This window comes from Lissotriton vulgaris, chromosome 8 (assembly GCF_964263255.1).
Source record: "Lissotriton vulgaris chromosome 8, aLisVul1.2, whole genome shotgun sequence".
NCBI classification, from domain to species: Eukaryota; Metazoa; Chordata; class Amphibia; order Caudata; family Salamandridae; genus Lissotriton; species Lissotriton vulgaris.
Genome location: NC_141696.1, coordinates 472980036 through 472992331, shown reverse-complemented (window position 1 = coordinate 472992331; position 12296 = coordinate 472980036). Strand labels below are relative to the sequence as shown.

Below are 12296 nucleotides of genomic sequence, written 5' to 3'. Positions count from 1 at the left end.
AGCAATGAGTGCCCTCGGGGGCTCCCTCGGAGGCGGAACTAGGGCCCGGTGCGCCCGTTCGATAAAGAAGACGCTCGACAGTCCCTGCGGACACAGGTGGGTTCGAATCCAGGTCTCCAGGAAACGCTCGGCATTACCCGCCTCCAACCGTTCTGGCACACCAGGACCCTAATATTACTGCGACGCGCTCTTCCCTCCGCGTCCTCAGCTCTCCGCTCCAAGGCATGCGTCGCGGCCGTGAGGTGCGTTACCGTCTTCTTGAGGGAGGCCACCTCGCCTTGCAAGTGGGTAATGTTGCCCTCGGCATCCGAGACCTTATCCGCCACCTTCCAAAGATCCGTCCCCAAAAGATTAACATCAATTGACACAGTCTCAATCTGCCGCGCCAGCTCAGTGTGGGAGCCTTGTATAGCTTTCAATAGTTCGGCCCGGGAGGCTCCGCAGGCCCACCCGCACCCTCCTCCTGACTGGTCTGGCGCGTAATTCGTTGCGACGGCAGCCGCTGGGTAGTGTACTGCGTAATGGTGTTGGGCTGGGTGGACTTCGACATCCTATCCTTGTGCATTGCCGGTTGCCAAAACAGTCCCAACGATCCCTCCAGGGGAGTTCCAAGGATCACTCACGCCCAACGTCCCTCAGCTGCGGGTCCCCAGGCAGCTCTCAGGTCGTATGTCCAGTACACTCAACCGTACCCCCAGGTCGTTGTAAGGGGCGTCAAAAGCAGGGGGACGCCAGGCAAGTGCCAAAAGTACCCCCGCCGCAGCCCAGGCAAGGTCACACAGCTGCAGTCAGGGTCGGAGGGCCCCTTGTCACCTCCCAGGGCAGCAGCGACTGTGGGGGCAGTCCGAGACGACAATCCGATCCCCTCAGAGGCGCTCGACAATGGAGTGGAGCTCACAGGATGGTAGGTGGTAAGCACGGGCAGCACCCCCCCTCTTCGCCAGGTAAGCGGTGGGGCCCGGGGCAAGCAGGCCAGCACAGGGAGGAGGTACGTTGCGGCGGGCCGGCAATCCAATGTTCAGCCACTCACCCGTGCTCTCGCTATCGCAGCCTCCCAGGATCGCGGGGCTCTCGCCAACAACAGCGCCCTTGAGGGCAGTCCGGGGCAACAATCCAATCCCCCAGGAGTCGCCCGATATAGGAGTCAGCCTCACAGGATAATAGGCGGCAAGGTCAATCAGCACCCTCTCACTTCGCCAGGCAGGCGGTGGGGCCCAAGGCATGTAGGCCAGCACAGGGAGCAGGAGCTGCAGCGTCCGCAGGGCCTATTCGGCGCGTCAAACCGCCCCCCCGGGGGGCGCCCAGGTAGGGAGGGAGGTCCGCAAGAAAAAGATGCCCAAGCGGCAATGTCCTACCGCATACACCTCCCTCCTCTCCAACGGCGGGACACAGGGCAGGTAGGCCGGCACCGGGAGCAGGATCCTCCTGTTGGTCGGGCGGCCCGGTCTACGGCCACCCACCCCGATGCAACAGTCACAGCTCCCCAGGGCTCAGAGCCACTCAGCAACAGGAGTGCCGTGGGGTAGGGGCACCGCAATGTGCTAGCTTCAGGTTCCTTCACCGTGATCAATGTCCTCTCCGCCTCGACAGCAAGATGGCGGCCCAGCAGGGGAGTTGCTCAAATCCGTACTCCGATGCCCCACAGTGCCACTCTCGCCCTGACTGCCTCAAAGTGCATGCCAGCCCCCAGGTCTGCCAGGGCAAGGAAGTCTGTCCCCAGGACCGCCCACCCGGTCGGGAGGCTCCCGCACTAATCACAAGGCAGCGTCCGGGGGGAAGGGCGGCCGCCGTCGCACCCCTGGGCCTCCGGGTCGGATCCAAGCAAGGTACGATACCCGCAGAGCCCTCCGGCCACACACGGGCCTCACCGAGGCGGAGCCCCAGATGGCAGCAGGCTCTGCCGTCCAGCAGGCGACACCACGGTCTCCAGGGGACACAGGGAAGCAGGTCCGCCTCCGCAACACCGCTCCGGACCAGGCCGCAATCCCCGGCCTCACGTAGGTGGAGGGCCGGTTTCCACAGCGTCAGCCCTTCTTGCCGAGAACTTCGCGGATCGCCGCTCTGTCGCCGGCCCGGGGGTCACTATCGTGAGAGGAGCCCCCGTCTCCCGGTACAGGCAAGAAAATGCCCAAACAGGATATTTATGCAGGATGTCTGGGTCCGCAGGACGGGAGCTGGCGGAGCTCACGTCCTGTCGGCCATGCTGCTTGGCCACGCCCCCCCATCCTCACATAATGAAATGGTGACAGTTGAGCTGTCAAGCCAGACTATAAAAAGTGTGGCAGGCATATGTATGTATGGTATATTTATTTTGTATAGGTAATGTAATATTTTTTATGAATCTAATGGAGCAGCAAGAATCGAAATTTGCCTAGCATTGTAACGGTAAGTTTCAATTCTATTAAGGACACGGAGGCGAGGATTATGCTTTTTCCTTCTTCGCTGTTTATTCATCACAACACACAGCAGCCAAAAAAGCAATAACATGAGCCCTAAACCCCTCAACAAAGGTAAAAGGGCTAAAATAACCACAACAAAATTTTTCTCCGTAAACTACAAGTCCCATGACAGCAAGTCAGGCAGTCCACAGCTTAGTCCTTCCTCCATATCCATGCAGGTTAAAAAGGACGTCCTCCCTGTGCCTACTTCCTCTTTCTTCGCGCGAGTCACGCCATAGTATCACTGGTCTTGTTTCGCACCATCATTTCCTAGCAAGAAAAATACACAAAGCGTCAGCCGTGCAAGGATAAGAAACCCTATGTGCACCATCAGGAAAAAAGATGACTGTGAGAACAGTGCAGGTTACAACCACACAGTAGAGGAAAACTGACTACTTACTGCAGAACGGGGTGGGAACTGCTTCCACCGAAGGCCCGGGAGGGATAATCCTCGCCTCCGTGTCCTTAATAGAATTGAAACTTACCGTTACAATGCTAGGCAAATTTCGATTCTATGTCAGGACCCGAGGCTTCAGATTATGCTAGTTCAAAGCTTACTTACCACCAATTGTGCGATATCCACCACCGGTTTAAAGTAGAACCTTTTAAAGGTGGAATCAGAGGATCAGTCCGCCGCGCGCATGAGGTCCTCCAAGCGGGCTCCCAACGAAAAGGCTTTTGAAGCCATGGCCCCTCTGGCCGAATGAACACCAAACTGCTTCGTATCAATACCTGCTTCTTGCATGATCCACCGTACCCATCTGGCAATGGTGGGTGATGAGACAGCCTTGTGCGGTTTCCGTAACGCAATCAGGAGCTGTCGCTCGCCCGCAGGGCGAAGTTCTAGGGTCGCTTCATCATACGCTTTCAAGCATTTCACCACACAGAGTTTGGGGACGTCGACGAAATACGGGTAGGAAATCGTCCTTGACCCACATTTCGTACGGCGCCCCAAAGTGAAGACGACCCCATCGGGGGAAAAAACCCTCGCTGAAACATCCAGAGCTCGCACATCCGAAACTCGCCTGCATGAAACCAGGCACAAAAGCATCGCTAATTTAGCTGAGAGCTCTTTCAAGGACAAATACCTATTCTGCTGCCAAGACAAAAGAAGATTCAACACAAGGTTAACGTCCCAGAGAACCGAATATCGCGGTTCCGGGGGCAAGGAAAGGCGAATGCCCCTCAAAAGCCTACAGACAAAAGGATGTGCCCCAATCGGTGCACCTTCTACCGGATTGTGGCCTGCTGAGATCGCCGAACGCATTGCATTGACAATGCGATATGCCAGGCCGGCCGAAGCAGAGTCCGCCAGAAAATTTAGAACTGGCACGACGCCTGCGACCATGGGATCCAGACCCCGTCGAAGACACCAACGAGACCACTTATTCCAGGCCGAGCGGTATCGTTTCGCCGTGCCACCGGCCCAGGCCTTGGAGAGGAAAGCTTCAGCCGGTCCCGAAAGGCCTGGGAGCGACCAGCGTCGCCCGAAAGCCTCCACGCCATGAGGTGGAGAGAGCTCTGCATCACCAGAGGATGGGGGTCCCCGTCCGCGTTGAGAAGAAGATGCGGAAACCGGGAGAGTAGGATTGGAGAATCCCAAGAAAGTTCCAGAGGAACTGGAAACCACACTTGAGATCTCCACCAGGGGGTCACCATGATCATCTCCGCTAGCTGGCGGCGAAGCTGGGCTGCCGCCCTCAATCATTGAAAACGGAGGGAAAGCGTACGACCTCTCTGGACCCCAGTCCTGGAGGAAAGCATCCGTGGCTTCCGCGAGAGGGTCCAGTCTCCAGCTGAAGAACCGCAGCAACTGATGGTCCAGGCGGGATGCAAAGAGATCCACCGAGAACTGGCCCCAAACACTGTCCAGCCACCTGAAGACCTGTGGGTCGAGCTTCCACTGACTGGAGTCCCTCAAGTGCCGGGAGTGCCAATCCGCTACTTGATTGGCCTGGCCCGGCAAGTATTCCGCTGTCACTGAGACGTGGTGTGCCAGGCAATAATCCCAGAAATCCTTTGCTAGATCCGCGAGGGCTTTGGAGCGAGGTCCACCCAGATGGTTGAGGTAGCGGACAGCAGATATGTTGTCCATCCGAAGCAGGACACAGGAACGAACTGACTCTTTGGTCCAACGGCGCACCGCGAAGGACCCCGCCAACAGCTCTAAGCAGTTGATATGCAGTTCCTGCTCCCCGGACGACCAGGCGCCGCCTGTAGAGAACTCTCCGCAACGGGCGCCCCAACCGGCTCTGCTGGCGTTGGACTCTATCACCAAGTCCGGAACTGGTCCGAAAATCGCCCGACCGTTCCAGGCCTCCATATGAGCGAGCCACCATGCCATTTCCTCCTTCACGTCGGCGGAGAGAGGGACCACCTGATCGTAGGTCAATCTCCGAAGTAGATGGTGTGCCTTGAGGCGCTGCTGGGCTCGATAGTGTAGGGGACCCGGGAAGATTGCCTGGATGGATGAAGAAAGCAGCCCCACCACCTAGGCAATCTGGCGGAGGGAAGTGTGAGACCTCGAGATCGTCTGGCGTAAAATGTGACTGATCTTCCCTATCTTCCTGGGTGGTAAACTCAGGGTATATTGCACCGAGTCCACCGTAAAACCCAGAAACACCACCGACTGAGAAGGAGAGAGAACCGACTTTTCCTCGTTCACGACAAACCCCAGCCCCTGGAGCAAGGACACTGTCTGCTGAAGTTGAAGCAATAGCTTCTTGGGACAATGCGCCATCAACAGGATGTCATCCAAATAGACAATCACCCGCACCCCTTGGCTCCGCAAGTGTTCCACCACCGGGTGGAGTAGCTTGGTGAAGCACCAAGGCGCCGAGGAAAGCCCGAATGGAAGGGCGGGTAACTCGAAAACCTGGCCTCTCCACCGGAATTGAAGAAAACGACGGTGCGGGGGGTGAATGGGCACCACCAGATATGAGTCTTTGAGGTCCAGCCGGACCATCCAATCGCCGGGAAGTAGCACGTCCCGCAACAGCTGGATACCTTCCATCTTGAAATGCCGGTAAACCAACCATCCATTGAACTCCTTGAGGTTGATGACCGGTCGTTTGCCCCCATCAGTCTTTTCCACTAGGAATACATTGCTCATAAAACCGGCAGGGTGTTGCGTCGAAAGACAAATGGCTCCCTTGTTCAGTAAGTCGGAGACCTCTTTGTCGACCAACTGCGCATCTGCGTGAGAAAAAACGATAGGATGTGGAGGCCTTCGCTGGTAGGGCCGATCGTAAAAGTCTATGCGAAAACCTCGGACGGTCTGCAAGACCCATGAGTCTGATGTGATCGCGGCCCAGGCCTCCGGAAACAAAGCCAACCGCCCCCCAATGCGGACCTGAGCCGCCGGGATGACACTCACCGTTTGAACTGTTTCCAGCGGAGTTCTTGAAACCACCTCTGCCTCGGAAGCGCTGGCCCCTGGTGGGGTAGAAGGTGTTGTAGTTGGAGGAGGCGTTAAATTGACCTCGCCCGGAGCCTTGATTCCTGTTGCCAGCCTGCTGCTGACCGGCACGGCCGGTCGCGCGGCCCCCACCGCGACCAGCCCCCCGGCAGAAATGCTGTTGGAAAACCTTTTTAATGCTTGACTGGGCCCTGTCCAGGGACGTAAAGGTGGAAACGAATTTCCCCAACTCTTTAATAAAAGGGTCCCCAAACCCTTGGGCTACCGCCCCCGCCTCAGAAGAGGCCAAGTCGCCCAGCTTCGGGTCCTATTTAATTAAGAGGGACCTACGACGCTCGGTCGAGAGGGCACAATTAGCATTTCCCAGGAATACTACCACTCTCTGAGCCCAATTAGATAGCACATCTGGAGAAATTGGCGTCCCTGATACCTTAGCTTCCTCAGCCATGTCAAGTATCTTCGTGATTGGGCCTATGGCATCCAAAAGTTTATCCTGGCAGGAACGCCAGGACCGATCAATCCCCTTGCGAGGGTCTTTAACGAATTTCGCAAGGAAGGTGGCCATCTTCGGGTCTAATTCGGGGGTAAGGGCCACCTTGCCCTCCAACGTAGGCCTAGGGCACTCTCCCCGCAGACAACTCCTCGCTTCATTCGCTAGGGGCTTGCGGAGGCGCCCTGAGACGAACTTCGCCACCTTCTCCCCCGGAGTCCAGGCAGCAGACCGCGGATGCATTATTTCATCCAGGTCTAGCATGCCCGAGCTGTCCTGGGGCAAGTCGGCAGCGGAGCCCGAAGGGCGCCAAGAACGCACAGACCCAACATCGTCATCTGTGTCTGCCGGTGACATACCACCCGGGGAGGAGGGAGCCGTGGCTATGGACCCCGAAGGATCCGGGGTTGACGGAGGCGCAGGGGTGGGCGCGGTTGCCTTGGCCAGAAAAGCGTCACGCAGGCGCTCAAAGGCGTCCCTGTCCACACCCTGCGTCGCCCCGGGAACCTTCTCCTTCCACACCTTCTTAGGAGCAGGCGGTGAACAGCCCGCAGGGGCTGCCGTCGAGCTTGCCATCCCTAAATGGGCTTGAGTGACTCTCTCACACTCTTGTGTAATGCAAGCAGAGAGGCGGTCCTCCATAGGCCCTACTATCTCTTGCACGAGTCTGTAAATAGAGCTGTATACAGCGCCATAGAATTCCTCATCATTCAAATATTGATGGGATTCCTCCTCCTCCTCATAATAATTTTCCTCCTGATCCATGACCAGCACTTTAGGCCCAAAGTGGTAGAGAAGCTGCAAGGCACAAGATCAGGGCAGCAGGCAGTACCCGTGCAAACTGTGGCGCAGACAGAATCTGCCGATTTTGGCCCCGGTGTAACCGGAGGGGGTGGGGTGGGGGGGGGGACACAGACCCCAAGCGCGCTGACCCTTGCAAGAACCGGGTCCACACCACCTCCCTGCGCGCTTGCGGTAACAAGAAGCAGGCTTTCACCGAGTGCCCCCACAGAAAAAACGCCCGCAGGCGGCAACGCGGTAATTACAGCTTTACCGACCCCGTCGGGGCGTCAGAAGGAATATGCGGGCAGAGTACTGACCCAGGAAAGGCTCTGGGCGTAGCGGTGAGGTGGCACCAGGGGCTCCGGCGGCTCGCGGCTCCCAGCGCGTCCCTCCTGAGGAGAAAACCGCGCTGGGACCAGCGAGACGCTCCGGCGCCCCGTAGCGGCCAGAGGAGCCGCGAACTGGGTAAAAGCTGCGGAAGGGAATGCGAACGTCCCCGCAGCTATGAAGGGGCTCTGAAAAGGAAAACAGAGCAACAGCATAAATATACAGTCGCAACAACAACCCAATCGCAAAAACTACACAGAATAAGAACTCCAATCGTCCACATAAAGGAGAAGCAAGGAGAAGCACTTAACTGGCTGCGAAGCAGCGAAGAAAGAGGAAGTAGGCACAGGGAGGACGTCCTTTCTAACCTGCATGGATATGGAGGAAGGACTAAGCTGTGGACTGCCTGACTTGCTGTCATGGGACTTGTAGTTTACTGAGATATTTTGTAGTTGTGATTTTAGCCCTTTTACCTTTGTTGAGGGGTTTAGGGCTTATGTTATTGCTTTTTTGGCTGCTGTGTGTTATGATGAATAAACAGCGAAGAAGGAAAAAGCATAATCTGAAGCCTCCGGTCCTGACATTGAATCTATTTCAAGTTGATGGTTATACCTGGGACACAATGAACAAATGACCAGTGAGAAATTAAATGTCAAAGTACCCCGAAAAAGGTGTAACATACACGGTTGCTTATGCAATAGTATTGATCAAACCATCTAAAGAGCGTTCTTCATGAAGTTGTTCTTTGGGAGCATGATCAACAGGACTGAATATTTTGTTCCTCTTCTAGTAGATAGCATGTCTTGCTGTCAGCCTATGCATTGTCTGACCAGGTGTTCATAACTTAATAAGTGAAAATCCAGTACGGCGCTTTAAACAGGTTGTCTACTTAGTATGATTGCTTTTGGGTTTTTATTTCGTGCTAAATGTGCCACAACTATTTGCTGGACTGTTACTAGAAGTTACTGACTGATTGTCTCAAAGTAAATTTGGGTTTCCTGGCCCCTCTCAAACTTCATATTGTGCATTGCTAGAATGTTGAATTTCATTGGAATGATGGGGGAAGCAACTTGAGCCTGGTGGCTATCTTTCATCTCTAGCGTAGCAATGAATGTAGAGCTAATCGGGAAAGTCAGCTTGCTTTCCCAAATCCCTTATCTTCAGGCCTGCTAGTGCTTGACTCACACGTTAAGTGTTCTCATATGCAATCTGGCCTGGGGATGTTACTAATGAGCGTAAAAGCTGTTGAGCCCTGAAGGAGATACAAGGGATGAACCAGTCTTGCACATGTATGGAAATATTTACTGTAGACGAAGCACTATCCTCCCAAATGATTCACATTTGAGACTTGTGTTTGCACAAAACTCCTCGGTATGGTATGTCTGCACTTGTGTGGAGGTGGTGTCTGGATTATGTATGCAGAGCCACAGGTTGTAAAGAAATTTGGACTTTATCCTGAATTTTTGCTGTATTTGTATACATATGTATGGATGGTATCTTTATTTTGTATAGGTAATGTAATGTTTTTATATGAATCTAATAGAGCAGCAAGAATCTCTTTCAAGCTGATGGTTATACCTGGGACACAGTGAACAAATGACCAGTGAGAAATTAATCGTCAAAGTGCCCCGAAAAAGGTGTAACCTGCACGGTTGCTTATGCAATAGTTTTGATCAAACCTTCTAAAGAGCATTCTTCATGAAATTGTTATTTGAGAGCATGGTCAACAGGACTGAATATTTTGTTCCTCTTCTAGTAGAGAGCATGTCTTGCTGTCAACAGCCTATGCATTGTCTGACCAGGTGTTCATGAGAACTTAATAAGTGAAAATCCAGTACGGCGCTTTAAACGGGTTGTCTACTTAGTGTGTTTGTTTTTGGGCTTTTACTTCGTGCTAAATGTGTCACCACTATTTGCTGGACTGTTACTAGAAGTTTCTGACTGATTGTCTCAAAGTAAATTTGGGTTTCCTGGCCCCTCTCAAACTTCATATTGTGCATTGCTAGAATGTTGAATTTCATTGGAATGATGGGGGAAGCAACTTGAGCCTGGTGGCTATCTTTCATCTCTAGCGTAGCAATGAATGTAGAGCTAATCGGGAAAGTCAGCTTGCTTTCCCAAATCCCTTATCTTCAGGCCTGCTAGTCTCACACGTTAAGTGTTCTCATATGCAATCTGGCCTGGGGATGTTACTAATGAGCGTAAAAGCTGTTGAGCCCTGAAGGAGATACAAGGGATGAACCAGTCTTGCAGATGTATGGAAATATTTACTGTAGACGAAACACTATGCTACCAAATGATTCACATTTGAGACTTGTGTTTGCACATAACTCCTCGGTATGGTATGTCTGCACTTGTGTGGAGTTAATGTCTTATTATGTATGCAGAGCCATAGGTTGTATAGAAATTTGGACTTTATCCTGAATTTCTGCTGTATTTTCTTAGAAGTACAGCCTTAGAGGTAAAGATTTACAAATTTTGATCTTCTTATAAATGTTACCATCCATGTCATGCTCTTGAAGAGAGCTCTTGGATCAATCCTCATCCCAAATAGCAGGCTTTTTTTTTATATGACTAAAGTAGCATCATGTTTTTTCGAACAATAAGTATGAGAAAGTATGTGCAAGACTCATTAAAAATGATTTAGAAAAAAATACGAATCTTATGGTTTAAAATAAATTTTTACTTTATTATGTATGTTTTGCCACCAAAATCAGATGCTTTAGGTAAGAAATATTTTACTTCTACCTGAACTTACCTAACCTTTTGTTTTGTATTTCTTTTTAGTTTCTCTCCCAAAGAGTATTTCAAATACACCTGTGTCCCCACCGAAAGCAATCCGAAGTTCAATGCAGTCTCAACCAAAACCTGCATTTGTCCCAGCACAGAGGATTAAGAAAAGAAGTCGAGGTAGACCACCTGGATCAACAGCTGTACGGAAAGGGAGGCCTCCTAAAAATGCTTCAGTAGCTAAACATCACATGCATTCTGAAAGTTTAAAAACACAAAAAACGGGTTTAAAACCCGGAAGGAAGGTAAATAAAAATCTATTGGTTAGTTTACGTACTGCTATTTTTGATTGGTTAAAGTCACTTTAACGATTCCAAACACATTGTTCCGTTTCTTAGGATTCATGCAGAACAAGCCATTTTGAACTATTTAGTTGCTTTATCCTACTCCCTTCCAGTAGATGTAGATGGGTTTGTTCTACTTTTTTTTATATGGCTTTTTAACTTGAAAATTAGTCTGTAATACCAACTTTGTAGTTGTAGACATTTAAAGCATTTTTATTTTGCTAACCGCATTATTTGTTACCCCAGTCTGCACAAAAGGGAGTGTTGCGAGGATAAAATTATAGATGTAGCAAGGGAAGTGTTTTCCCCCAAATGGTGCTTTAATATATCTTCTATAAGAGAAGCTCACTGCCACAGTGAAAAACTGCTGGATGGAACAGCACCCAACTGGCCATGTCATTGACAAAATGCAGAGGAAATGCCCTTATTGCGGTTGACCTTTAATAGTGCTTATGCCATTCATGGCTATCTTATTGTATTTTATACATACTCGTAATGGGCTTGGTTCTGAGTGATTCAGCTATTGCCTCATTTGTTTTGCGAATTTTATGCCATTGGAATGATACATATTCAGTCTTATCTTGCATTAGTCCATAGGTGTATTGTGGTTTCACCGTTTTTTTTAGGATCTTTAGGTATTTTCTTCCATCTCCATTACAATGCTCAAAGGATTATTTGACATCTGTATGGTATCATCCTACATATGTACAGAACGATTCATTAAAACAAATTGCATGCATTTTTATTGATTTTGTCATAGCACAAGTGTGAATAAAATTTGCTTTGCCTATGTTTGTTTAATTTAGTTTAAAACCGTCCTATGGATTTTTGAATAGCCCCCTGTAACGAAGACGAAAAAAAGAAGAGCTATTTTGCCTTGTAGGTCTGTAGATTTAAAGTTTAATCTGATCCTGGAACCTAACAAATTGGTATGTTTACTCCATTAGCGAGACAAATGATTTGAGGGGTTCTATAAGTGTATTTGTAGTTCTAAATTGTTATGGTGAGCAAGCAAAGTCAGTTCATGGGCACAACCAAAGCAATGGAAATTGTTTGGAAAAAATGAAGGTGAAAGCAGGGTGGTGTCTGGAGATACATATAGAGTAAGTAGTGTCATCGTTCACCTTGTAGGTTACCCAGTTTGATAATTTGGGATTGCATTGAAGAACAAGATCGTAGAGACTTGATGAAAACTAAAAAGTTATTAGTTCAGCCCCAGAAGGAGACCCCCATGATTATCAGGGGGTATACTGTTATGAAAAACAAAACTAGTATGTTGAACATAAGAATTAAAATGTACTTACTCAAATAACTTGAAAAAATTCAAGTGATCTATATACTCACTCTCAGACTGATCATAAGTTGGTGGCACCTTCCAATCCATATGTTGATTAATCATCCTGCCCTGCTTCGAAAAAAAATGGAATGCTTTACTTTAAATGAGAAAAAGTGAATAACATTTATAACGCTCAGATATTTTTTACCAAAGGTTAAAGGGAAGAAAGCATTTGCAAACTTTGGATCTTTCATAGATTCATAGTCTTGAATAATTATTTCATCAGGCTAAACATCCATGTCAACTTCGAATAGCAATAAACAATATTAAAATGGCCATAGGCCCAAACATCATGTGTTTATTAGCATATTCACATCATCTGAAATGATCGGAACTCCAGCCAGTGAGGTGAATATACTGAGCACTGTACTTCCGTTCCAGGCTGCGATAGCTCAGATTTGTATGGCATTTTGTGTGTAAGGGAATTCTT

General features: G+C 50.2%; 1 protein-coding gene across 1 annotated transcript in view; it reads left to right on the top strand.

Moving 5' to 3' along the window:
• SCML2 (Scm polycomb group protein like 2) overlaps window positions 1–12296 on the top strand; it is a 749380-nt gene that overhangs the window by 355911 nt on the left and 381173 nt on the right. Inside the window, exon 9 of the mRNA XM_086934268.1 lies at window positions 10244–10491. Coding sequence (XP_086790394.1) covers window positions 10244–10491 — 248 coding nt within the window. The remainder of the gene's footprint in view (window positions 1–10243; window positions 10492–12296) is intronic.